This window comes from Acomys minous, assembly GCF_964271855.1.
Source record: "Acomys minous genome assembly, chromosome: 1".
Taxonomy (NCBI): domain Eukaryota; kingdom Metazoa; phylum Chordata; class Mammalia; order Rodentia; family Muridae; genus Acomys; species Acomys minous.
In genome coordinates this window covers 166,815,652-166,842,297 of record NC_140483.1, presented here as the reverse complement: position 1 = coordinate 166,842,297, position 26,646 = coordinate 166,815,652, and the positions used below count along the sequence as shown (strand labels likewise).

Genomic DNA, 26,646 nt, shown 5'->3' with positions numbered 1-26,646 from the left:
GACTATGAATGATGTTTTACTTCTTCCTGATGCTTTTTTAAAAGCGTCAACTGTTAAAGATGATTTTTGTATGATATCCAGCAGCTCTATAATAAGAAAAAATTGCAAGATAGTATGTGAGGCTTATATTCCACTTTAAGATTTTCTCATGTTTTGACTATAATGTTAGAGTGGCATAATTTCACTCTGATTCTTAAGCTAAGGTTGGTGAATTTGGATGAGTTTCTTCTTATGCCAACTTTTTGTTACTGTGACCAAACAACAGAGATAACTTAAAGGAAAAAAATATTTTTTTTGAGCTCATAGCTTCTTAAATCCTGGCCATGGTCAGCTGGCTGTGTATCTTTTGCATTCTAACAGCAAATATGAAGGTATAAATTCACAGTGGCAGACAGAAGAGGGTTAGGTTTCCAACTTCCCCTTCTTCCTCAGATATAAAGTGTTTTGCCTACATATACACTTGTATGCCCAAGAGGGCACCAGATCTCTTTATAGATGGTTGCTGGGAATTGAACTCAGGACCTTTGAAAGAGAAGCCAATGCTCTTAACCTCCAGCCCCCAACTTCCCCTTCTTTCCACAATTGCACCCTCCTAATCAGTCCACTACATTCTAGACTGATTAATCCCACAGATTAGTGACCACACTTTCATCCATGCTCCTGTAGGGGTAGGTTTAAGTGGTGCACATCTTTGATCCCAGCACTTGGAAGGCAGGGACAAGCAGGTCTCTGAGTGTGAGGCCAGCCTCGTCCAGCCTGATCTACAGAGAGTTCTAGGACAGCCAGGGCTACATATAAAAAGCCTATGTTAAAAGACTCTCATAAAATATTAACCATGATGCCTTATTTCTGTGAATTTCAGTTTTCTCATCTGTTATAGTAACTGTAATGCATATTTTTATTTATAGAAGAAAGAAATAGCTATATTTCTTTTTTAGTACTATTGCATCAAAATATCATACAATTGGTAGTTTAAACAGTATAAATATATTGCCTTATAGGTCTAAGGCCAAAACATCAGGAAATAAGATATTATAGGATTACTTTCTATGAGTACTATGGAAGAAAATGTATTCCACACCTCTCCCTGAGCCTCTGGTAGTTTGCTGTCAGTAGTTGTACCTTGACTTGTAGAAACATGTGGTTTCTAATTTATCTTCATCCTGCATTCTTTCAAAAAGCAAGTATATGTTCAAATTTGAACATTTGTCATAAAGGTAAGGCCAACCCAATAACTCCATCTTAACTTGACCCATACAGATAGTTCATCCAAATTGGGTAACACTCTGTAGGGCTGAGCTCTAGAACCTCATCGTTCAAATTCTGAAATGATAAACTCTGCTTCCCCTAGAATGTAGGTTATGTAATAAGGAAACTTAATAGGTAAAATGTAATAATAGAAGCTAATGCATGGCAGCCCATATGCTATACATCTTGGGTTTTTTGTTTTGATTTTGTTTTTTTGGTTTTGGTTTTAGTTTTTGATTTTTCAAGATAGGATTTCTCTTCATAGCCTTAGATGTCCTCACTTCATAGACCAGGTTGGCCTTGAACTGACAGAGTTCCACCTGCCTCTGCCTCCTTGAGTGCCCAGATTACAGGCATGTGCCACCATTCCCAATGGGTCTGGCTAGAGGATATGACTTTGGTAGCAAGTAAACTGATGGTGAAAAACTGAAGCAGTTTTAGATTTAGGTTTGTAGTTATTATTTTACTAAGCATAAATGAAAGTCAAAGAACTCTGGAGACTTCTAACGAACATTTTTAACACAAGGAACTTCCTAATGTGGTAGCTTTAGTGTTTTTGTACCTACTAGGTATTTAGTTAAATAAGGCTGGAAAGTTATGATTTCTTCATATCATTATTTAAAGTTACAAAATTAAAATTAATTACAATTCTGAAGTATTATAAGTATTTTGAATGAAGTTAAGGAACAAGCATTTTTCTTTAAAACAATATTATACTCAGTCATTAGATTTGGATAAGTTTCATAATCACAAATTTAAACACAGCAAGCTGCAATGTCTTAATTTATTTTCAGGAGACAAAAGATTTAACTATCCAAGAAACAGGATTTTTCCTAAAACAAATTCAGTCAAAATATGCAAATCCCTGTGATTCATGAATATCTTTATATTCAGAATATTGAATTACAGAAATTAACCCTTCTATTCCAACTTAATGAAAAATGTAAATGTTGTATTTAAGAAGTATATTTTGATTTTTTTTATTACCAGTGGACATGAGCATAGTTTCATAGATGTCGCAGAACAGTTGAGTTAATCTGATCCCATAATTTTGCTTTTGGAAGGTCTAGTGTAATTCAGTAACATAATTTCGAAAATGTACTCAAATGTATGAGAGTTCATTGTGTAGCTCTTATTCTCTCTCTCTCTCTCTCTCTCTCTCTCTCTCTCTCTCTCTCTCTCTCTCTCCCTTTCTCTCTCCAACTAATAGATTTTTACATGAAGTCATTTCCAGCAAACTTCCATAGCTGTAGCTTGAATACTCTTGTTGATATAAAATGGCAGAGTAGTAATGCCTGCTGAGGTCAGTAGTCTAATACACCCCTCCAAGTAGCGCAGTAATTAGATATGTCCTAGAGAATTCATTAACAAAGACTATTGGATGCTAGTAGCAGCTGTTAAAATCAAGGTTGTCAGTTCTGATGAAGTTAAGATAATGCCGATCTTTCTTCTTTTACTGATGAGTTCATTCCTAGAATCACGGCTGCACAAGTGTGTATTGCCATCATCAAACATTCTTTTTGGATGGCTATATGAAATCTAAGGAAATCATAATTTTCCTTCTGATTTTTGTTTTCAGTAAAGCTACAAGACCATATCGTTAAAACAACTAAGTATGTTTTAATTACAGACACAAAAATTGCATTTTGACATCTTCTGTTTGAAGGTGCTTGTTTCATTTTGTCATGAACTCCCTAACATTCATTCCTCATTTTGTACAAGTCAGATACAAAAATGAGTAAATAAGTAAAACAGTCCTAAAGAACAAAGTGAGTTTAATAGAGAATTCACTATTCTGCATTTTATCCAAGATAACTGACATCTTGATGGATAGAAATTGGAGATTAATGTAGTGTGTTCCTTGTGGTAGGGAAAGGCAGAGCGTGATACCTATTTTATGATCAATCAAGAGTCTTTTCCCTCAGCCATGAAAATTGGTATAGCTGACTATGATAATGTTTAGATATAAAGTATCTTTTTATTAAGAGTATTATTTTCTAGAAATATGAGTCACTCCCTCTCATTTTCATAGCTCTATTTTCTGGTGTAATAATCACTTGCAATTAATTACCCTCAAAGATACAGAGAATGGGTGTGGGTTGGTAAGGAAAACCTTTCTACACCCCTTGTAGTTCACCTAAAATATCTGGGAAGAAAAGAATATACTTCATCATTTTCTAGAATTGATTATTGTAACCATATAGGCTAACTATATTTGGGAGAAGGAACACAGAACTGGTAAAGAAGTCTTAGGAACTAAATCTTTAAGGCATTTAAATAAATGTTGCTTGAAGTTCTTGGTAGAATTTTATATTTTGGGTTGTTTCATTTCTGAGCTTCCTTTAGAAAGACTTCCTGATCTCATTTCAAATAATCTTTGGACAAGTCTGCAGACTCCTTTAAGAGTATTTGGTGTAGATTGGCTTTGATTCTCTCCGCAGATGAGAATCATCATGAACTTCTGAATTCTCCTCCCAAATGCTGGGATTAGAGATTTATACCACTTTGCCACCTTACTTTTAGTATTTTAAGGAAAAGAATTCCACAGCAAACTTCTAAAACCAGAAAATTAGTAAAATATAAATGATGACACTGAGAAATACTTTTAAATGGGTTTCTAGAACTTTCTAAAACATTTCATGAATCTAAAGGCCAGTATAAGGAAACTAAAAAAGGCTTTATTCTAATACTCAAAATTTTAAGTCCAGTCTGAATCTTTTTGTGAATGATTGTAGCAATGAAGAAAGGAAAAATGGGTACCAATACAACCAAAATAAAATTTAATTTTTTGTATTTATATTAAGGACAGTTGACAATATGGGTGTGGCATTCACAGAGCAGATAAGTTGCTTTGAATTTTGTCAGGTTTTACTATCAGATTCTGACTGTTGCTTTCATTATCATTTGCCAATGTGATAGATATGTATGTTTTTAAAATATGTGCCTCTTTAAAGTTCTTGTTACATTAGCAATGATGGGACTTCTGTCACCTTTGGTTATATTCATACTTTTGATACAGTGAGATGAAATGGAAATTATCACTCTAGTATGGATTCTTCAGGAATAGTCACAAAATTTTACTCAAACATTTATCTCTTCTAGTGCATTGGCATTTCAGATGACATGAAGGTTTTCCTTCGTTCTTTATTTCTTCATGTATTTATGTTAATCATAATATAATTATAGTAATAACTAAATACTTGATTTTCATCAGTAGGGTTTTTAATCTTGTCTTAGGATAGATTGTTCTTATTTTTATTCCTTTGTGGCCATTAAATTGTCAAGTAGACTATAACTCACCAACTAAAAGAATTATTAAAAAGTGGTGTTATTTATTCAGCTCCTCATCTATTATTTGTTTACCTATGTACATTGTATGTATATATTTATGTATGATTGTGTGTAGTTTATCTCTGCCATATGTGCACACATATGTGTATACAGGTCCAAATGCCAAAGCATACACACAGAGTTCAATTGGGGATATGAGGTTACTCTCTGCCTTATTGCTCTGAGACAAAGTCTTTCAATTACCCCAGAGCATGGCTGGTCGCCAGCAAGCCCAGTGACTATCCTGTTTCTGCGCCCTCCCCGAGAGTGCTGAGATTAAAAGTATGCATGGCCATAAGCAGCTTTTTACATGAGTACTGGGAATTTGAACTCTGGTCCTCATCTTTACAGAGCTGATGCTCTTACCTATTTTGTTATTCCCCAAGCTCTCAGTATAATGTTAAAGAAATATCTGTCCTACTCATTCAACTAATTCTCACTTTGGATTATGATCAGTGTTTGTTGGCATATTTTCTTTTTTAATGTATAGTGATCATATTTAAAGTTCTAGGAGTATATTTTATATTCTCATGAATTTTAGTAGTGTGAAAATTGTTCACTATCTTTGATGTTCAATCAATTGGTGCAGGTGCTTTTACAATACAAAAAAATCTAAGAAAAATGATATATAATGCTTATAAATAAAATCTAGTACATAAATATGAAAAATGTCAATAATGAAGTATAACATGTAAAGACTGAGATAAGAATCAGATATACATATGCATGAATAAATATGTCTATAAATTTATATATGTATGTGTGTTAAGACAACAGGAATATAGATATAAAACAGGTCCTCTTCTGGCACAATATTTGATATGCAATGCAAGTTGATGGGTGAAAAAATATTCTTTATCTTTAGGTACTCTGAAGAAACTGTCGAGTCTCCTTTTCCCTCTATGTTGATAATGATCATTAAGACTTAATTTGCTTTGGAATTTAAGAATACACCCACTTATTACTCAGCAGTTTTTCCCCCTGTGAATCTTCAACGTATGTTGGCTGTTTCTAGTTTAAAATCTGAACACAAGGAAATGATAGTCTTAATTCAGCCCCCAGTCTCCAAGGAAAGTTTGATTCTTGGCATTGGTAATCTATTTATCAGGATGATAGAGTGAAAAGGTAACATATGGCTCTGATGTATCCACTGAGATGAACTTATACACTGTGTTTCTTACATCTTCTATTTTTCAATCACTGACAATTGAAAGGTTTTTTTTAATGTAGGAAAGAAAACAAAACAAAACAAAACATAAGCCAGGCATGGTGGCACACGCCTTTAGTCCCAGCACTTGGGAGGCAGGAGCAGGTGGATCTCTGCAGGAGCTGGAGGCCAACTTGGTCTGCAAAGTGAATCAGCAATGTCGTCTGAACAAATTCAGACATTGGAGCTGGCTGAGCTCTCATTCCAAGGTAGCAATCTGCTTAGTTAGAGCCAGTGACCCTCAGTTAGCTCTGTGCTTTGTTGTTGGTCAAAGCCCCCATAGAGCACCCTTATTCATCTAAGGGTACTTAGATCTCTACTGCAAGTGTCCAATTTAAGAAATGTGCATTTTCTCCCCAAATCACTTCAAAAGGGGTCTAACAGAAAAGGAAGACAAACCTCCTGCCTATTAGATGACAAGACTTTCCATTAAGTCATCTAGCCAATTCTTGCATTGTCCAAAAGTTACAAAAGAAAAGGACCCTGCTCCCTCTGAGATGTTGATGTTCCTATTCAATTTATTATTTAGCAGTACAGCTTCTGTACAGAATCACACAGAATTAGATCAGTTGAAGCTGTGTCACTAAACAAGAATGAAACACTGAGACCAAATAGGGATACAGGATAGATAAATTAAAAGCAAAACCGGAACAGTGTAAGTAAGCAAAAGTTAATTAGGTTTCTAAGATAGTTTCAGTTAGCATCAACTTACTAGCTTTAGGCAGGGAGCAAATGCTTACCTAGTGACTATTCCTAAACCCCTTTGGAATTGTCTGCGTTTCTGAATCTTAGACTCTGAACTGGGTCCCAGTTTTGCCTTGAGTTACATACTAACACAGGCATGTTTATTCCACAAACTGTGGGAAATAAGGGAAAGAAATAAGGAAGCAATACAAGCATAGAAGATTAGTGACTATCACATATTCAGTTCATGTGTGTGCATGTCACTCCAAGAAATCTTGCCATCATCTAGATAGTGAAACCCACTCGCAATTGCCCCCACTTGCCTGATGGCTCTTTGCAACCACTGTAGCATAAGCCAGGCATTTGACTTTCACCTGTCAGATAATGCATTTGCCATTCGCCAGTCACCATATGCTTTTATTTTCTTCTAAGCCCCTTGCTTTGCCCCTTGATCTTTTATATTCCTTTGTCTCTGTGTCTCCGTCTGAATGATTATGTGAGGTCACTCACTGGGCAGGTTCTGGGGAAGAATGATAACCTGTTCGGAAAGCAGTTCCCAGAGGCATCAAATTAATGAGAATCTCAAGGTGCAGGCATGTGTTTTGGGGTGTGTGTGTGGGGGGTGAGAGCAGAGGGGTGGATAAGAAGCATTATGGGCCCTGGGCATTAGTGCAAACATGAATGAGCCATTCTTTCACAACAAACACAACCACAGAGACTGGCACACAGGCAGAACATTGTGCTGATGGCCAGGGATCCTAGAAATAGATTTTAAATCCCTTTAAGAAAAAAGGCGAGGTTTTCTTATTCTGTAATCATGTTATGGAAAGACAGTTGTAAAAGAAAAGCAATATATTGTATATCTCCAAAGACCTCTTTTTCTGTGAAAATTAGATCGCAAGCATTATTTCTAAGTTATACCATATATCATCTACAAATTGTGTTATTTCATTTGTGTTTGAGAATGTTTATTCTCACATTGTGAGAAAAATACTTCAGAAGCTCTTTCCCCCTCCTGTGACCTATCTTTAGTCCTCTTTCATCCTTGTTGTTGTTGGTTTTAATAAATATACTTCTTTTCTCATTAGAGTATGGGGAAATGTAAAAAGATTCAGTCACATCGTATTGAGACATTCCATAATATCAACTATAATGATTAAATTACTGAGCAATTAGCAGGACATGGGCACTAACAATCAGAGAAGACAGTGGCAGAAGCAGCCTGCTAGATGGCCCAGAGAAGTCTGGTCCAGCCCATTCCTGTATGTCATGCCTTGAGCATCACCAATGTGCTTAGGAGCTAATGAGGATTATAGATTATTAAAATTTCTTGAGTAAGGAATTCTTAGCAGAGTAATATTTTTATTATGTATTGAATCTCATGACTGACTCTTTCAGTTTATAAGATACGTAGACGGAATGAGTGCCATGGGAATCTTGGGGGCCTCGGTTACCACAGTTTCATGATAAGAGCATCTTGTAATCTTACCATTTGTGTGTGGTTTAGGACTAAGCCACTAGGACAGTATTTTTTTTAGCAGTCTAATCATTAGACTCTAGTGCTTTAAATAATTTAATCCAGTGGTGATAAGCAGTTATTTATATTTAATAGAGTTTTATTTCTTTTTTTCCTAACTCTTTTCTAAATAAAATTGTGAGGGTTTACTAAGAAGGAGTCAGGTGGGATTTTATAAACATAATTAGTATTTTAGTTAGGGTTTCTGTTGTCATGAAGAGACACCATGGCCACACTAATTCCTATAAAAAAAAGTATTTAATTGAGTCTGGCTTACAGTTCAAAGGTTTAGTCCATTGTCATCATGGAAGGGAGCATGGCAACATACAGGCACACATGGTGCTGGAGAAGGAACTGAGAGATCTCCATACAGATTGACAGGAATTAGCAAAAGAGAGAGAACCACTGGGCCTGGCTTGAGCTTCCAAAACCTCAGAGCCCACTCCAAGTGACACACTTCCTCCAACAAAGCCATACTCAGTCGGGCAAGGCCACATGTCCTGAACCTTTGAGCTTGCCTTTCGACATTAGCACGTTTATTCTTGATTCAGATCAGCTATGGTGCTGAGACTTCATGGGTGTAGCTTCTGACATTTTTAGAAGACAAAAACCCATAGCAAATGCCCTCTTGCTCTGTTCTTAAAATAGTTCTGCCCCTTCCACAATGATCCATGATCTTTAGGTGAAGGAATTGTGTTGTGGATGTATTAGTTGCGACAGTGTTCCACGGCTCTGCATTTTGATCAATTCTGTGTTTCTATAATGGTCTCTGTATGTTGCAAAAAGAGGTTTTCTTCATGAGAGGAGAGAACTACACTTATCTGTGGATGTAAAAATAAATATGTAGAATGTCTTTGGGGATTATATGCGTATTTTATATGAATCATTTCATATTTTATAATATTATTTGAAATCCATAATTTTACTGTCTTTACAATTGTATTCTGAAATACACATAATGAACCTGTTAATACTTCTTCATATTGTATGCATATCGAAGTACTCAAGAACTGTAACAATATTCATCACATTACTCTTATCCTTTTGAGGAGTTTAAATAAGCATTCTTCACAGAGACCCTTACATCTCAGATGATGTAAGGCCCTTCTACCACTGTAAGAGCCTTGTTCTTCATTAAGTGTAGCATGTACTTAGCCAGAAGGGTTTCTCAATACTGGTTGTGATGGTGGGCTCAGTCCTTTGCCTCCCTGTTGTTGTTTTTCTTTTTTTTTTTAGTACCAGGGCAGCCACTAAACTTCAAAGCAGAACCTGAATCTGAAACAAGTATTTTGCTGTCTTGGACACCTCCACGTTCAGATACTATTGCCAGCTATGAACTGGTCTACAGAGATGGAGAGCAAGGAGAAGAGGTAAGATTCACAAATTTCCTTTTCTTTGTGGAAAAGATTTTTGCATGAAAAGATGAACTTGACCATTGGGAGCCTTTGGGGGTAGGAGGCATAAAAACTATTGTTCTAAGCGAATTTTTTTTTTTTTAGCTTTCCATGTTTTATATTCTACAATCTTCAGGTCTTAGGGGAACAGAAAAATCCACGAGGTAGAGGGACATGTTCATATTCTCCTGTAATTTCTCATAGTATTTATTTAGGCCATTATGCAAACATATGACCGATTGAGATCGGTATACTTCTAGAAGGTATCACTGAGATGGATTTGTTCAGACTGGCTCAAAACAAAGATGCCCATAGCAAATGTTTATGGTCATATTAAACATTATTTGATATGGATATGACTGCTTATAAAATGTTAATATGCTGTGCAAATAAAATAATAGATTGTTAAGGGTATAGGAATCAAAAGAGAAATAAAACTCAATGTCATGCATATTTACTTTTAACAAGCACAATTAGAAGAGGCTTACTTATAAATAATTTAATTCTCATGGCAGCCTTATGAATCACACACTAATTTTAACCCATTTTATATAGAAGAAAAGAGATGAACAAGAAAAAGTGTATAAAAATTCCAATGTTTCACATTAATGATTGACAGAGATGTCATTTGATTGAGACAGAAAGAACCCAGTGTCTGTCCTCATCCATAAGCTTGACTTTCACTTGGATTGTATCTAGAAGGAGGTTCATTTCCTAATAGTACTTTTCGATGCATTGAGCATTGTCAGAGCAATAATAGGTCATTTGCCAATAATATATTTTTTCTTTTTTGGGCAATCACATAAGAAAAATTAGGCAAAAAAGTATAAAACTATATTTTAAAATATTGTCCGTGTAACTCATTATGATATATATATTTCTTACCATTCTTTTCTTTACAAAGAAAAAAATATTCAAAAACTTTATTATTCTCTGTTTTAAATAATATCACATATTAAATAACCACTATGAATTAAAATATGATAAATTGTTTTGATTTATATAATAAATTAATTCCTTATAAAATTCTATTTTATTACATATCCTGGACTTATTCTGAAGAATAAGTTTTATTGTTTGTTTGTTCTTTGGATTGATTTCTGAGACAGGTTCTCAATATGTAGCTTTAGCTGTCCTGTAACTCACTATGTAGACCAGGCTGGCCTTGAACTCACAGAGATCTGCCTGCCTCTCTGCCTCCCATGTGCTGGAATTAAAGGTGTGTACCAGCACAGCCAGCTGATGTATACATAAAAGTAAATGTTTTTCTTAATTAAATATGGTATTAGTTTGCTTTCTGTTGCTTTGATGAAGGACATGACCAAAAGCAAATTGAAGAAGAGTTTACTTGACTTAGATGTCCTAAACTCTGTTGCAGAAAACACATAGGCTATTAATTCTTATTATTAAAATCCTATAATTTTTATAATGGTTACTATTAAACTGCTACCATAACAAATAAAAGACACGGACATTTGTTGTATTTAAATAAGCCTTATGTAACCTGGGGCTGGGCAGATATTAACTCCCTAATCTACCTTATTATCTCTCGACCCCATACCCCATGCCATTTGCTTTAATTATTATCCTTTAGCTACTTCCCTTCCAATATCTCCATAAATACTTCCACATGCTCTTCATTTAGGCCACTTCTCTCCATAGCATTCGTAGACTTCACTCCTCCTGGCCCACATGTGTTTTTTTTTTTCCTATCCCATGGCTACTCTGCTCCTTCTTTCTCCTCTACCTATCTCTTTCCCTGATCCTTCTGCCCCCTAAAGCCCAGGAACCTGAGCTCCACCCATCACTTGTGCCCTTTCCAGGTGTAGGCCTTTTATTCAGCCAATCAGGAATAATTTCTCAGGCAGGGATACAAACATCATTTTGGGGTACATGCCTGTCTGCTTGTAAAAGACCTCAGGAAGCAAAATAATTAACAATCAAGTACAAAGCACTAGGCCATGCTGTTATAACAATCTGTCATTGAGAAATTTTAGAGTTTTCTCATACAATCCTGGACTACCTGCCAAGGGTATCAACACCCACAAAGGGCTGCCCCACCCCACACATCAATCTTAATCAAGAAAAGGTGCTATGGACTTGCCTACAGGTCAATGTGATGAAGACATTTTCTTAAATACAGTTCCCTCCTGCCAGATGACCCTAGCTTGTGTCAAGTGAGAAAAGAAAGGGAACAAAACAAAACAAAAACAACTAAGCAACAAATTGACCTCTTTTCAACTTAACACACAGATACATCATTAGTACACCACAATCCTTCCTTTTTCTATACTCAAGAGCTCATATCAATGTTCCAAAGTAAAACAATATAACTGTAAAAGTCCGCTGCCCTAAAACACTTTAAAAGTTCAAACAGCTTCTGAGTTGTGACAATGAGAAAACACTTTCTAGAAGATGTTACCTAATTGACAATAATCTCTTTTTAATTACAGACAATTTATCAGCCCCAGATAACCAGCATGTATTGTCCCACTACAACAAAGCCCTTTACTTCAGTGATACTGGTCTCTTGCTAATTACAACTGAGCCTTCACTACCATTGACTAGAAACCGCAGTCTTCATTCAAAATGTAACAGTCAGTCCTCCATTATCTGCAATGGTCCCATCATTATCTTTCAAGTTCCTCCAAAATGGCTCACTATGCTCTGATCACTCAATAGCTTTTCCTGACCAAATTTATAAGTGCTTCCACCTCCTCCCAGAAAGAAACCTGCTACGAGGTCAGATACATCCCACCAATACCCAACTCTTGGTATCAATTTCTATACTAGTTAAATTGGAGGCAAGGTTTACTTGAGGTACATATCCTGACCACAGTCCATCATTAATCAAAGGAGTGCCACTCAAACAGGAGTCTGAAGGCAGGAACTGAAGAACAAATCATCGACACATGCTTCTTATTGACTTGCTTTTTATGCTTGCTTATCTTGATTTCTCAAACATCCCAGAACCCAGTACGAGAGGGGGTGTTGCCTACAGAGGGCTAAGTCCTTCCACATTAATAAATAATCTAGAAAATATCCCAGAGACTTGTCTACAGGGCAATGTGATGGAGACATTTCTTCAATTTCAGTTTTCTTTACCAAGATGACCCTAGCTTGTTTCTAGGTTACAAAATGAAACAACAACAACAACAACAAACCTAACAAGCATAGGTAACAAAGCCAATATCAGTATTAAAAAGCAATCATGTTTACTCATGTTACAACTTAAAAACCTAAGTAGTTGTGTTTCTGACAAGTATAGAGCAAATCATTCCTGCATTCCTTCACATGAGTTTTAGGACTAGTAAGGGCACTAGCTTTTCATGTGCTACTGTGGTTTACAGTTGTTTAGGTGACAGGATTCCATTTTCTTATTTGGGGAATCTGAAGAGCCAGATGACTTTAGAAATGTTTTTATATGTATATATTTGAATTACCTTTGTCTGAATTCATTTGTGTGAATAGCAAGTACTAGTTGATTAGAAAAAAATAGCCTTCTTATGACTATTTGTGTCTTTCTTCAATTACATATTTGTATTTTAATGTTTCAGCTAGTGCTCTACCTGAGATGGATTACCATAGACAGATATGCTTTTGCTAAAATGGCATTTTGATTCACAGATTGAAACCCAGCTTTGATAAACAAGAATCTTATTTTCATGGTCCCCTATCTAGTTAATAGGTATACAAAACTTTATGATTTTTTTCTAGATGTAGGCTCTATAAGTCACAACAAAGTTTTCATTTATATTAAAGAAACTCCCAGTAATGGTAATATTTCTTAAAATTATTCAGTTTTCTTCAATGACACAGGTAACTTTAATACTATCTGCAAATTCAGATATCTTTCATAATTTTAGTTTGTTCTGTTTGTATGTTTGTTTTTAAAGCAGGTTGATCTCAAACTCATTAAGTAATTGAAAAAAAGACCTGACCTTCTTGTCTCTATTTCCCCAGTGGTAGGATTGCAAGAATCAATCACCACACCTAGTTTTTGTTTTTGTCTTTTGTTTGTTTGTTTTGTAGTTTTTTTACTTTTGTTTGTTTTCTTTGTTTTGTTTTACGGTAGGAAATCCAAATAAGGACTTACTGCACATTACATATGCTGTTTTCTATTAACTGAGCTATGTCCAGAGTCCCTCACAACTCTTTTATAGCAACGTCTTGTAAAACGTTGCTAGTTCTGGTCATATGATACTTGCCCTCTTTGGATCATAGATAGTTCTGGAGGAAAACCTAGGTGTGTGATTGAATGGAATTTTTCATGTTCAGCACCCTCCGTTATCAAGGTTGGCCAATGTCCTTTGCCTTGGTTGGCTAAACACCTTGTATATCTTCAGGGTGGAGTGCATCCTGGCCTTGTCTCCTCCTTGACCCTTATTTTGGGCTTCTGGATAATTGTTAGCATTGAAAAGAACAATATTGGTGCCTCTGTTTCAGCCACCTTTTGTAGAACAGTACTTGTCAACTATGGCATCTTCATGATATAATTTCCAACATAGTTCTGCATATTGTTGATTCCTTTTGCTGTATTTTGATGACATTGTGGTTATAAGAGAAGTCTAATGTTACAAAAGTTATTATGTCACGTTTGTACCAGCTCACAGGAAAATGAACAACTCTTCTGTTTACTTGCAGCAGCGAATCACCATTGAGCCAGGCACATCTTATAGGCTTCAAGGGCTGAAACCAAACAGTCTGTACTACTTCCGTCTGTCTGCACGCTCTCCTCAAGGCTTGGGTGCTTCTACAGCTGAAATATCAGCTAGAACCATGCAATCAAGTAGGTGTCTCTCTTGGCTTCCTTGTTGCTCATTCATCTCTAGGAGATATTTCTGACAACTGGTTGTGGTTTTTTGTTTGTTTTTTACCAACAAACGAACCAGCTAATGTGCTGAGTCTACAGCAAGTATCTCTGTGGCAGTAAACATCCTACTTTGGAGACAGGACACACATAGGACCTATGTTGTTTTCAAACATGGCCCAAACAGTAGACCCTGTTATCCACTTCCTAAATAGAAATTTTAGGGGAAGCTAATCAACCTCCATAACTAGGAAAGAGGTACAATATTTAAATGTGTCCTCATGCAGTAAATCATGTGGCTATATGGTAAAATTCAGGTTGAAAACGCTGCAGAGAAATTAAGCAGGAGTACTCTGTGAGTGACCTTGTAGACATTGGGAATATTCGCAGAAAAATCTTTATTTAAATTAATCTGAGAATAACAGAATAATCATAGGCGCACCTGCGCCCTGTGTGCTTAACTTCACTGTCTCTTTTGAGGCTCCATGCCTCAGCACAGCTGAGTTTGCTATAACGGTGCTTCACCATGCCCAGTACATGTTGTTTTTCAAAAATATTATGTAAAAGAGTGTTTTTGATGGAAAATCCCGCCATTCTCTCCCTAATAAGTATTGACAGTTAACCATTTGTTCAATTTATCTGAGATAGTTTTGCAGCGATTGTCTGGGATTGTTGGTGTTGCATTTTGCTTGTATTTCTTGACATGGTGACGTAATTTGATGGGAAATAATTGCTCAGAAGATGGCTGGCTTATTTTAGAGTGGACAGTAAAGTGTGTGCTTTAACTCATGTGAATCTACTTTAGATGAATTATTGTATACAAAAACAAAACTTGTGAGTATAAATAATATAATTTTAAATGGTTCTTTTGGGGGTATCTAGGTATTTTTAATGGCTGTGTTATTGACCTTTTGTAAGTGATAGCTAATTATTACCAATTTTACCAAAATTTGCTGGTGGGATCTAATTCTTTACTAGCAATGGTGTCACAAGAAGAGTTATAATAAAAAAGCTGAGAGCTGACATAGGGTAAGTACAGTCAGAATCAACAAGCCTGACATTGCCCTCGGTAGGTAAATCTTGGCCTGTGCATTTTCATTCTTTAGTGATTCTGCATGCTCATTTTATTTGGGCTCCAATCAATATTGGATTAACACTTTTCATCAAAACTGGTCAGGCTGTCTTAGATATTTTTAGATAGAGTGGACCCTTTTATGTTTGTTGGGTTTTCCTTTGTCTTTCTTTTTTCTTAATAGAATTCAGTAGGAGGGCATCTTTTCAGTTTCTGTCCCTTTGTATACTTAAAGATCTTTCCACAAATGAATGCTGTGTAGGAATTGTCCTTATTCTCGAATGTGGAAAGGAACACATAGAGTGGTCATGGACATGCCATGTCTAGAATCTCAAGTTTACAAAAATAGAATTAGTTATGATTTGGGGGCGCTGAGTGGTCAGTTAGTAGGGATGGGACATACCAAGGAGTTGGTTTAGAAGAAGAATTTAAATTTCAGGTAGGTAATTTTATTTGAGGCTCTATTGTCATAAGGTTTCATTTCCATACATTTCCCTCATTCATTATTTAACAGTTCTTTTGTCCATTGATTCACTTTTTTGTTTACTCATGTTACTAAGCCAAGGTACATAAATTTATGTTAAAAATTTTAAGTTTCAAAGTATTATTTTTGTTTTTCTGCCCTTATTGATCGTTTATTTATTTTTGCCTTTTCTTTTGTTTTATCATTTTTCCAACCACTCCTGTCCTTTCACTCAAATCCTCCTTTAACTCACTACCAAAATAAGAGCCATCAGCTCCTCCTCAAGATATTAGTTGCACCAGCCCAAGTTCCACTAGCATTTTGGTAAGTTGGAGACCTCCACCAGTGGAAAAACAGAATGGCATTATCACTGAATACTCCCTCAAGTATGCCGCAGTGGATGGGGAAGACTACAAGCCTCATGAGGTTTTGGGAATTCCTTCGGATACTACCAGATACCTTTTGGAACAGCTGGAAAAATGGACTGAATACCGGATCACAGTGACTGCCCACACAGATGTCGGCCCTGGCCCTGAGAGCTTGTCCGTGTTGATTCGAACCGATGAAGATGGTATGTTGCCTTCGCCATCAGCCCGCACCTCTGACACAATCTGGGTCTGCTTTCAATAGGCTAAGAGTTGTTCTTCTTTAAATTTTTTCTGCTCGTCATTTTTGATCCAACATTTCTATTATATAACCGTTTTTCCCAAAGACTTGTCTTTCCTACATCCTGGGCTTTTTTCTTTTTTTTTTTTTTTCCTTTTTCAATTTCAGTGCAACAGTTTTCTGCCTTTTAAAGGGACACTTTGCTTCTATGGTCCTATGATCCAGATTTTCTCTGTACCTCCAACTAATGTCTCCTGTGTTTTTCTTGGCATTTTTATTGAATTCTCTTTCATTGTGGAATTAACTTTCAAAACTCCCACCTTCTTACTATCTTTTGTCTTGCGATTTTTGGCATCTGTTGTATGGAACGGCTTTTTCATATGAGAAAAAAGAGAGAGAAGAATCCATATAGACAAGAATATTTTTATTCTGCTCTTAAAAACAAAAACTTTAAAAAACACACAACTGTCAACAATCTGCTTTTCTTATTATTTCAATGCAATACTTCTTTGTGCTTTAATGCTTTGGACCTCAAAGCATCTTCCTTGGCTTTTGTACATTTTTTTTTACATGTTTTTCTATTTCTCTGATACTCTTTTTTTTTTTTTTCTTCCATTTTGGTTTTTGCATCGGTCATGTTTTTTGATCTTTTCTTAAAATGTAGAGCAGATTGGTTGAGCATTTTCCTTAGTTGAAGATATTTGTGTTCTTCAATGAAGGATAGTGGGTCTACCCATTTTTAAGTAAAGAAAGCGCTCTCGCTGGGTGGCGAGTGCCTGTAATTGTCTTTTACCCATGATGTTGTTGCAGTTCCCAGTGGTCCTCCTCGAAAAGTCGAGGTGGAGGCTCTCAATGCCACAGCTGTTAAAGTCTCGTGGCGCTCACCAGTCCCCAATAAGCAGCATGGCCAGATAAGAGGATACCAGGTGCACTATGTGAGAATGGAAAATGGCGAGCCCAAGGGCCAGCCCATGCTGAAGGATGTTATGCTGGCTGATGCACAGGTGAGCCTGTTTTATTGCTTCTAGTCTATGCCCAACATTAAAACTTTTGTACATTAGAAAATAAAATAAAAAAATTCTAGACTTTAAAAGTCATTGCTGTATATTTACCTTTTAAATTTAGATGTAACATCAACTAAAAATTAACTGAAACAGCATGCTTTTAAGTTTGATTAAGAATTACTTTAAAAACTGATATTCCGCTCTTTATATCTATCCAAATTCACGTTTCCAGCTTTAAGGAAAAATGATAGACCTACTTAAGTAAAAATAATGTGTTCCAAGCTACAGTTGGACCAATAGGATCTACCTTCTGCAGTGTTTAAACTACTTGGAACGAACTTGATCTAATTCTTAATGTGTGACTTTTTCACTAGAGAACAGATATTTTTATTCAGGAGACAGAACTCAGTATTTTATTTGGCAATTCATCAGGTCATGTATTTTATGGGAGTAATTGTTTTCTGTCCCAGAAGGTGAAGATAATGACATTGATAATAAAAATTAAATTAAGGTTTCCAAAGAGAATAAATATGATATCCTGTGCTGAACCAAGTTAAGAAAATTACTAGAGAACTGGGGAAATGCCTAGTCAGTAAAGCGTCTCCCAAGAGAGCCTGAGTTTAATCCCCAGAACCCACATTTTAAAAAGCCATGTATGTTGGTATACACTTGTAATCCTCGAGTGGGAAAAAGCAGAATAGGGAGATGTTCTGGCTAGCCAATGTAGCCTACTTAACAAGGTGAAGGCTAGTCAGGAACCCTATTTCCAAATAAGTAGGACTGTGCCTAAGAATAATACTCTAAGTGATCCTCTGGCCTTCTCAGTCATGCAGGTTTCATACACACACACACACACACACACACACACACACACACACACACACATATGCACATCTACACAATCTGGTAACACTGTTGCATAGACAGCCTACACAAGTAAACAAATTTCCTAATGGTGCGTAGTTGTATGTGAGAGGTGTTCTATGGCTTGCAACCACTTCCTGGTTTTGTGGTCAGTTGTTTAAAGCAGAGCATCTAACATTTTCATTTTCTCTATAAACTACAAGGGTTTAAAAGTAGTCTCCCTAAAGGAATATCTAATTCATTTACTTGTACCTCAAATTTTTTCCTGGGAGGAACAAAATGACTCAAGTTGCTAACTGCACTGTTGGAAATGGCACAGACCCCAGGGCATAGTTTGTCATTGCTGTTTGGACCGTGTTTGGATAGTGTGGTTATAGGATATGTGGGATAACTGATGCTTCATTTGAGCACATCGTGGCTGATCAGGAAAAAGGATGGAGTTTGTGAATTTTTAAAATTTGAAATGAAAATGTGTTTTAAGTGAGCATGTAAAGATCAGAAATCAAATGAAAGCTTTTTCACCAGTGTGCTCAGTTTTATCTTCTATTATCTCTGAAAAGATGAGGTAGAATAATGTATTTCTACAGTGCTAATGAAAGCATTTACCCTAAAATGGCTTTATTTTGTCAACTCACAAGTGTTTCTGTTTGCTTCTATTATGAAGCATCCTAACTAAAATTCTGAAAGGATCTAAATTTGTGGCTCACTCCTGTGGCCCAAGCCTCTTACTGGTTTGCAGCAGCGTTTGCAAATATAGCTGATATAATGTATCATGTTCCTTTGGCTACTCTTTTCATTACAAATATTTATTTTATTTGAGTCCTAATAAATATGTAGGTGTGATAAAGAAGAAATAAGACAGATTTAGTTCTTTCAGACTTTGTCTATTGATAGATTTGCCTGCAATCATAGATTTTTAATAAATATAGAGTCATATTGTATGTATATGTGTGTATACGTGTGTTTTAGTGCACAGAACTACTGAATCAATTCCTAGTGAGGATTTGAGTCTCATTATGGCAAGACACAGCTGTCAGTGAGGCCGGCTTTGCCTCACAATGGTTTCCTGGGTGTCATCCAATCCCCCAAACCCATTATTCAAACATTTTGTTGTTGTTTTGTTTTGTATTGTTTTTGAGACAAGATTTGTCTGTGTAGCCTTGGCTGTCCTGGAATCTCTTTATAGACCAGATGGGCCTCAAACTCACAGAGATCTGCCTGCCCCGCCTCCATGAGTTCTGGGAGTAAAGGTGTACAATACCACACCTACCTTATTTAAACTTTCATTATACCCCATTATCACTTAAATAAAATGAATGCATAGTAAAGAAATGTTATAGAAACAAACTGAAAAGAGGCCATTAAAGGTTCACTTTCACAAGTATAATTATGAACTCCAGAAAGTAGTTTTTAAAACCACAACTTAAAATCCTGGAGAGCTGTCAAAACTCTACTTGTTTTTTTAATATATATTTTAATTAAATTGTACTGCTTTTAAAGTAGAATGTTCTTGTAATGTAATAATGTAATGATAATAAAGTCATTGTTGTTATTTTTAAAATCTCAAGTTTTGGAAAACATAACCATGATTATGCTTTGATAGCTTTTTTTTTTTTTGGTTCAACTGCATCTCTCTGTTTTTATTGTCATATAGCTAATACATTTATATGCTTTTCTCTCCTATTTTGACATCTTTCTATTAATTGTTGTTTTTCCTAATCTTTTTCATCTCCATTTCACTTTTGCTTCTTGACTCTTCATTGAAATTTAAGTATCTCTCACAAGTCTTTGTTGAAAGATATGATTGCAGTACAAAAATGATATTAATTTAAATAGTAACTTTAATTATATAATCCATGAGAGAAGTGGAAAGTGATTACATACACTAGTATGCAGTCAGAAATAGCACATTTTTTTCATGCCTTATCGGCTTCTTCAGTAAGCCATATAATTCATATATATATATATATATTATTTATATACATACATGCTTATATATACTAGTTTGAGTAATAACAGTAGCACATATTTACCTTAACCTCCTTAGAGATGACAAAGTCTACATCATAGTGTACCTGTTCTTTGAAACATTATTGTATATATTGTTTTAATGATTGTGTATTCCTATTGTAAATTAAAGGAGGCTAGCATCATTTTATAAGGGTATAAGTTTCTCTTCATTTCTTTTTATTTTATCCCCTCTCCCCAACTTTCTTAACCTCAATCAGTGGGAATTTGATGATACTACTGAACATGTGAGTAAATGTTTACTGTTTGGCCAAAAAATCCTACCTTATACGCTTGTGTTTTTCCAACATTGGTCTTTCACTTACTCATGATTTGTTATCACATTTGCTTGGATGCATGAACTAATGGGCCATTTTAATTGGTATAACTATCTGTGTACGTTTCAGTTTGTTTCTGGTTTTGTGAAATGAGCATGGTGCTACTGACTGCATAAAGAAGGTCGTGAGCTCATAATGTTTATTTTGATTTCTGCTACTAACTCTGCCTTCTAGGATGCATGCCTTAAGTGGAGTTGTCTCAGATGGATTATATCAGGTGTTTGACTTAGGTTACTACTACTTTCCACATAAGAGTTAGTCACTATGTCACATACTATAGACCTGACACTGATTAACTCCACCTAGACCTGGCTAATTTTGTTACATATAGAAAAAATTGAATAGCAATTAGTGGGCCATGTCAATAAGTAAACAGAGTTTCACAGAGGGAGGATATGTGTGTGTGTGTGTGTGTGTGTGTGTGTGTGTGTATACATACATATACATATGTAGCTTATGTTAGTTTAAAAAACCCTATTCTATGTAAGTAGTCATATGATAGGATATCTACCATTTAAGTACTTACAGGAAATAGGAAGAAGACTAGAAATATATACAAAATTCTGAAACAGTTATACAATGCAGCCAAAGAAATACCCTAAATAAAGGTGTAGTGCCTTGGAAATAAATGGCAGTGCTGATATGGTTATAATTTCAGAGCTAACTGCTTAGAATGGCAGTATACTTGAGAAGTGAAGTGGTGATCTGCAGTTCTATAGGTGACAGACAACGCTGGTATATATTTGGAACTAAGAAAGAAATGCCTGCTGCTTGTAGTGGTGCACAGCAAGTGTAGCCATGGAGGCCAATGGGACTAGTCTCTGGTAATGGGACAATGACCCCACTAATTGAACAGGAATAAAAGCTTCTTGTAATAAAATTACTGTGGAATGGAGCAAGAGTGAAACTATGACAGCTAAGGTGTAAGGAGAAGATTAAGTAGTCTATCCTTATTTTGTTGTAGAGAGATATTGGAATATATTAAAAAGAAAAATTACATAAAGGTTACAAAATGCATTTTATTTTTTAGACTGAATAGAATTAGCATTTACTAATCTTTTGAAATTCATTATTGTACTATATGCAAAGCATATAGAGATGAATGTGCTATAAACATTGTCCCTGAAAACCTTTTCATCTATCAGGATAGATAGCCGTCATGCAAATCAAAGTGTTTTAAATGCCACAGACTGCCATGAGATTTAATGTATAAATATTTATTGCCAAAGACAAAGATCCTTTTGGAGTTCTTGGAAAATATAAATAGTGTATCAGGTATCATAAAATTTAGTGCAGAGCAATATTTTCTATGACTAAGTCCCATACTAAGAAACACATTTATGATAGTATCCAGTATATATGTTGTGTGAAGGAATAAACATTTTATAAAACCAGATTTATCTTTAAATATATAATGAACTCATCATTTTATGCTCAAGTCCTTTGCATTTTTTATTTTATTTAAAACTGATCATGGCTGATAAATGGATTTTATGATGTCCTGAATGGGTTACTGCCTCATTTAAAAAACAGTGCCTTAAAGGGTAAATTAGAAGCAGAAAGAGTCAAATGGCATATACGCACTTATATCTGGCCACTAGCCCAAGGGTCATGTCCCATGAAAGTCTTTACTAACTAGGAAAGTGGGACAGAGGGGAGCACATCCTATTGGGACTCTAGGTGAGAGAAGCATGGGAGAATGGGAAAATAGAAGGATCCAGAAAGTCCTAGAAACCTACAAGAAGAACATTATGATAGGCAGATCTGGGCCCAGCAGTCCTGCTCAAACTATGGCACCAGCCAAGGACAATACGTGCAGTAAACTTTGAACCCCTATCCAGATCTAGCCAATGGTCAGGACATTCTCCACAGTTGAGTAGAGAGTAGGGTCTGACTTTCACACGAACTCTGGTGCCCCATATTTGACCATGTCCCCAGGATAGGGAGGCCTGGGTGGCACTCAGAGGAAGGATAGCAGGCTACCAAGAAGAGACTTGATATCCTATGAGTATATACAGGGGGAGGAGGTCCCCCTCAGTCACAGTCATAGGGGAGGGGAGTAAGGGGAAAGAGGGAAGGAGGAAGAATGGGAGGATACAAGGGATGGAATAACAATTAAGATGTAATATGAATAAATTTAAAAATATTAAAAATTAAAAATAAAAACTCAAAAAAGGAACATGAAAAGACAAAACATATGAAAAACAAATAGTTATTTTTCTAATTGCCTCATGAAGTGACCAAAATCCAACAAAATTTAAGGCAGCAGAAATGAAAAGGAAGCAGATTAATCAATATTTTAAGCTAAAATTGACAGAAACTTGATGACAAGTACCTTAAGAAGGGAAAAATGGTAGAAAATAGCTCATAAATTTTAAAAAGGAATTATCAGTCATTAAAATATGTAAAGAATTAGGAGGAATTTACTTTGGATATCGTTTTCCAATTTTTCAAGTCAAGAAATTAAGGTGTGATAACAATGAAAGAGTCACAGGGAGATACCCAGCCGACTCATTGCTTCTTGAGCAGTGGACCAAATGGGGCTGTATATTAGCTTGGGATATGGTCAGAAGTAATTATTTTAGGTTACAAAATAAATGCAGGTATTCTCTAAGGCTAGAAGGAAATGAGGTTGACAGCACTGAGACAGGACCATAGGAACACAGACATTTAGGACACAAGAATGCAGATAGGACGGGAGGTGATAAGGGGGCAGGTGGAACTCTGTCAGTTAAAGTAGTCACCTTGCCTGACAGAAGAGTTCAATACCACCATTCAAGTGTACACCACTTAAAGACAGGGAATGTAGCCCAGGCAGTACCGTGAGTGTGGTAGTTGGATTATGTGCATAGAACTTGACCAGTTTTGATGAATGTTACTTATGGTGTCCAATAGCAACCTGAGCAAAAAACAAAACAAAACAAACAAACAAAAACCCCATGGCCACCTCTAATTTTATGGATGAAAACTTTATAATAGAGTCAAGGTTGTCACAAACTTAGTGATAGAACTTCTTCTATCTGCCAAGGTTGCCAGCTATCCAGCAGTATCTTGGGAAACCTTGGCAAGGAGTTAGCATCCACACCATCGTCATTTCTGGAATATCCAGTTTGTCTACCAAAATGCATAACACTGCTCCCAGGTAGTTACATGCTATGGGTGTCCTCTGTGATATTAGTGAAAGTCTTTCAAGGTCCTAAAGTTACAACACGTTTTTTTTTTCTAAAAAAAGTCCATCTCTGTGTCTGAATAAAATCTTCAACCACTCCACAGAATGATATTTGAAATGTTTCAATTTCCACAATGATGATATTCTTATTCTTTTGAGAAAATACACTGTCAAAGCTGTCACATTTGGTATCAGCTTCAGCAGTTATATTCCATGGTACCTATAAATTACTTTGCTAAGAAAATTCCTGCTCTATTTTGCATGGTCTAGTCCCTTTACTCTTCACTCTCTCATATTGCCTTTAGCTTGGGAAGATGATGGCATTGAATACTTTCTTAAATGTATCTGTAAACAACTTTGAAAACATAGCTATGCAAAAAGTGAAGTAGTTTGTTAATTGATCTGTATATACTTTATATGTTTGTATGGGATGTATATAGATATAAGGAAAACACCAAAAAAAAAATGTTCCTAGCCGGAGATCTAGCTGAAGAATCACGTAACATCCAATTTAGAGAACAGTTCAATGATGACCCTGCTTAGAGCCATAATAGATCTGGGCCCATATTGAAAGAAAACTAAGAATTTTCAGATAGTTTGAATTTGGGCCTCTTCTAAATTATCAAAAATAATCAATTAGGTATATATCACTGATCCCATAAACTCAAGTCTCTTTCTTAATTGTATGAGCTACTTACTAAATATACAGAATATTCTCTTACTGTGTGATGACTTCTGGTCTTAGTCTATATAATTAACCAGTAGTTATTTCCTAATACCTTAAAAGATATTCTTTGGCTCCTAGGGATACCCAAATTTAAATTTATTTACCTAGCAACTTCCTGGGGGCTGAAATACCATGCTGACATCTGCCCTGTGACTGTTTCTCCTGAAAACTGTTTCTGAGGATGCATGAATATCCAATTCACTATTAACATCAAGACCCATCTCTATAGCATGAGCTGAAGGCATGGAAATTGAATGCTTAACATGGTTTCAGTGCATGTCCAGGAATGCACAGAATGAACACCAGTCACCTGATTTTGGTCCAGGCTCTTCCTGGCATGCTTTAAATCAGTGTTCTTCACATGTGTCGTTGCAGGACATGATCATCTCTGGGCTCCAACCTGAAACTTCATACTCTCTCACCGTCACTGCTTATACCACCAAAGGAGATGGTGCTCGAAGCAAGCCCAAACTAGTGTCCACCACTGGGGCAGGTAATGTCTTTTCTGCATATTTGTACCTACAGCCATATTTGAGACTTTCAAATGATATAGATGCTACCTATCTTTTTTTTTTTTTTTTCATTATGATACCCTGAGAGAAAATGGACTATGGTCAACTTTGAAGTATTTTTCTGAGCTGAGAAATAAAAAAAAAAATCAAAATATATACTATTTCTAAATGATCCAATCACTCATATTTCACTCAACAAGTTATTTTTGAGTGCCTAATATGTGTCAACAACCGTTTATAGTACAAGGCACATCATAAAACAAAATAAGTATTTCTTCTCATTAAATTTATTTTCTGATCTGTGTTAGAAAATTAGCAAATGGGTAAGTGAGAAAATGTCAGGATGTGCTAACATAAAAAGGAAGTATGTAGTTTTACTGCCTATTAGGGGCCTTCAAAGGATAGGAAGATGACATAGAAGGAGGGTGTTTTTTGTTGTTATTAGGTTTATTTGTTTTATTTGAGGTGGGATCTTGTTAATTATTATCTAGGGCTGACATGGAACTGGTTTCATTCCTGCCTCAGCCTCCTAGATGCTATATGTCTGCAGTAATATGTCACTATCCCTGGCAAAGCATGTTATTAAAACTGAATGTAAGTGAGCAAGATTCAGGAAGGTCAAGGAAAATCTAAACAGAGAAGTCACACAGTAATTCAACACCATCCCCACAAGGAAGCTGACTTTTCTTTTCCTGTTGTTGTAATAAATGAAAGTAACTCTAGGGAGAAAGGTCTGGTTCTGACATAAACTTCACAGGACAGCCTGTTATATGAGAGAAGTCAAGGCAGCAGGAATTTGAAATAGCTGATCATATTGTGTCCCCAGTCAGTAAACAGAGTAATAGATGTGTGTTCAGTGTGCTTTCTCCTTGTTATTCATGCCAGAACTCAAGTCCAGGCAGTGTTGCTGCCTGCACTTAAGCTGAGTTTCCTCTCCTAATCAAGATCATCCTCCTGAGGTCCACCTTCCAAGAGATTCTAGATTCTGTCACTTTAGCAGCTAACATTAACCCTCACAGACCTCTCTAGAATGGAGTTGCCACATTGATTGAGCTCATGGCTTACAGCTCTGTATCTTCTCATTTTCCCTCTACCATTTTTCGTGAGGCTTTAAAGGGTGATGATTACACAAACAGTGGAAGACAGAGAACAGGATGAAGAATATCAAAAGGCCAAATAATTTCAAATTGCTCCTTCTAGGAAGAACAGAAGTTTCTTTGGTGCTTGCTAGACTTACTTGGCTTGGCCACATTAGGGAAAACCAGCAGGAAGAATTGGCATCCTAAACTGATAAATTAAGGGATAATTACAGAAGGCATCTCCTCCAATCCTATCACAGTACAGTCTCCCATGGAACATTTCCGCTGTGGTTTTGATTGACTCCCCCTGAGTTCGTTCTCCCACAACTTCATGGGAACGCCTCTCTACGTAAAGACAGAAAGCAGAGAACAGCTGTGATGTTGAGCACCCTCCTGGGTGCCATCTCACTGCCAAATTTGTCTAAATGTCATAAGATTTGCCTTGCTTGCATCCTGCCACCTGGAGTTGCCTCAAGGAGCAGAAATACAGATGGTAAAACTCCTTCAAGACAAAGATGTTGGGTTTTATTTTTTTTAATTCTTTCTTTTTTACACCATGCTTCTCTTTTTCTTTGATTTCAAAAATACTATTATTTCCTTGTTATCATGCCATACT

The 26,646-nt window shown here is 36.1% G+C and overlaps 1 protein-coding gene across 23 annotated transcripts in view; it reads left to right on the top strand.

Moving 5' to 3' along the window:
- The window catches only part of PTPRD (protein tyrosine phosphatase receptor type D), a 2,167,047-nt gene that overhangs the window by 1,983,288 nt on the left and 157,113 nt on the right, over positions 1-26,646 (top strand). For 11 of the 23 annotated variants that reach the window (XM_084785035.1, XM_084785038.1, XM_084785037.1 and 8 more), the window contains 6 exons: positions 9,222-9,355; positions 14,024-14,168; positions 15,990-16,295; positions 17,141-17,334; positions 20,427-20,453; positions 24,815-24,932. In XM_084785035.1, coding sequence (XP_084641161.1) covers positions 9,222-9,355; positions 14,024-14,168; positions 15,990-16,295; positions 17,141-17,334; positions 20,427-20,453; positions 24,815-24,932 — 924 coding nt within the window. The remainder of the gene's footprint in view (positions 1-9,221; positions 9,356-14,023; positions 14,169-15,989; positions 16,296-17,140; positions 17,335-20,426; positions 20,454-24,814; positions 24,933-26,646) is intronic. The other 12 variants (XM_084785025.1, XM_084785024.1, XM_084785026.1 and 9 more) reach the window with 3 other exon arrangements.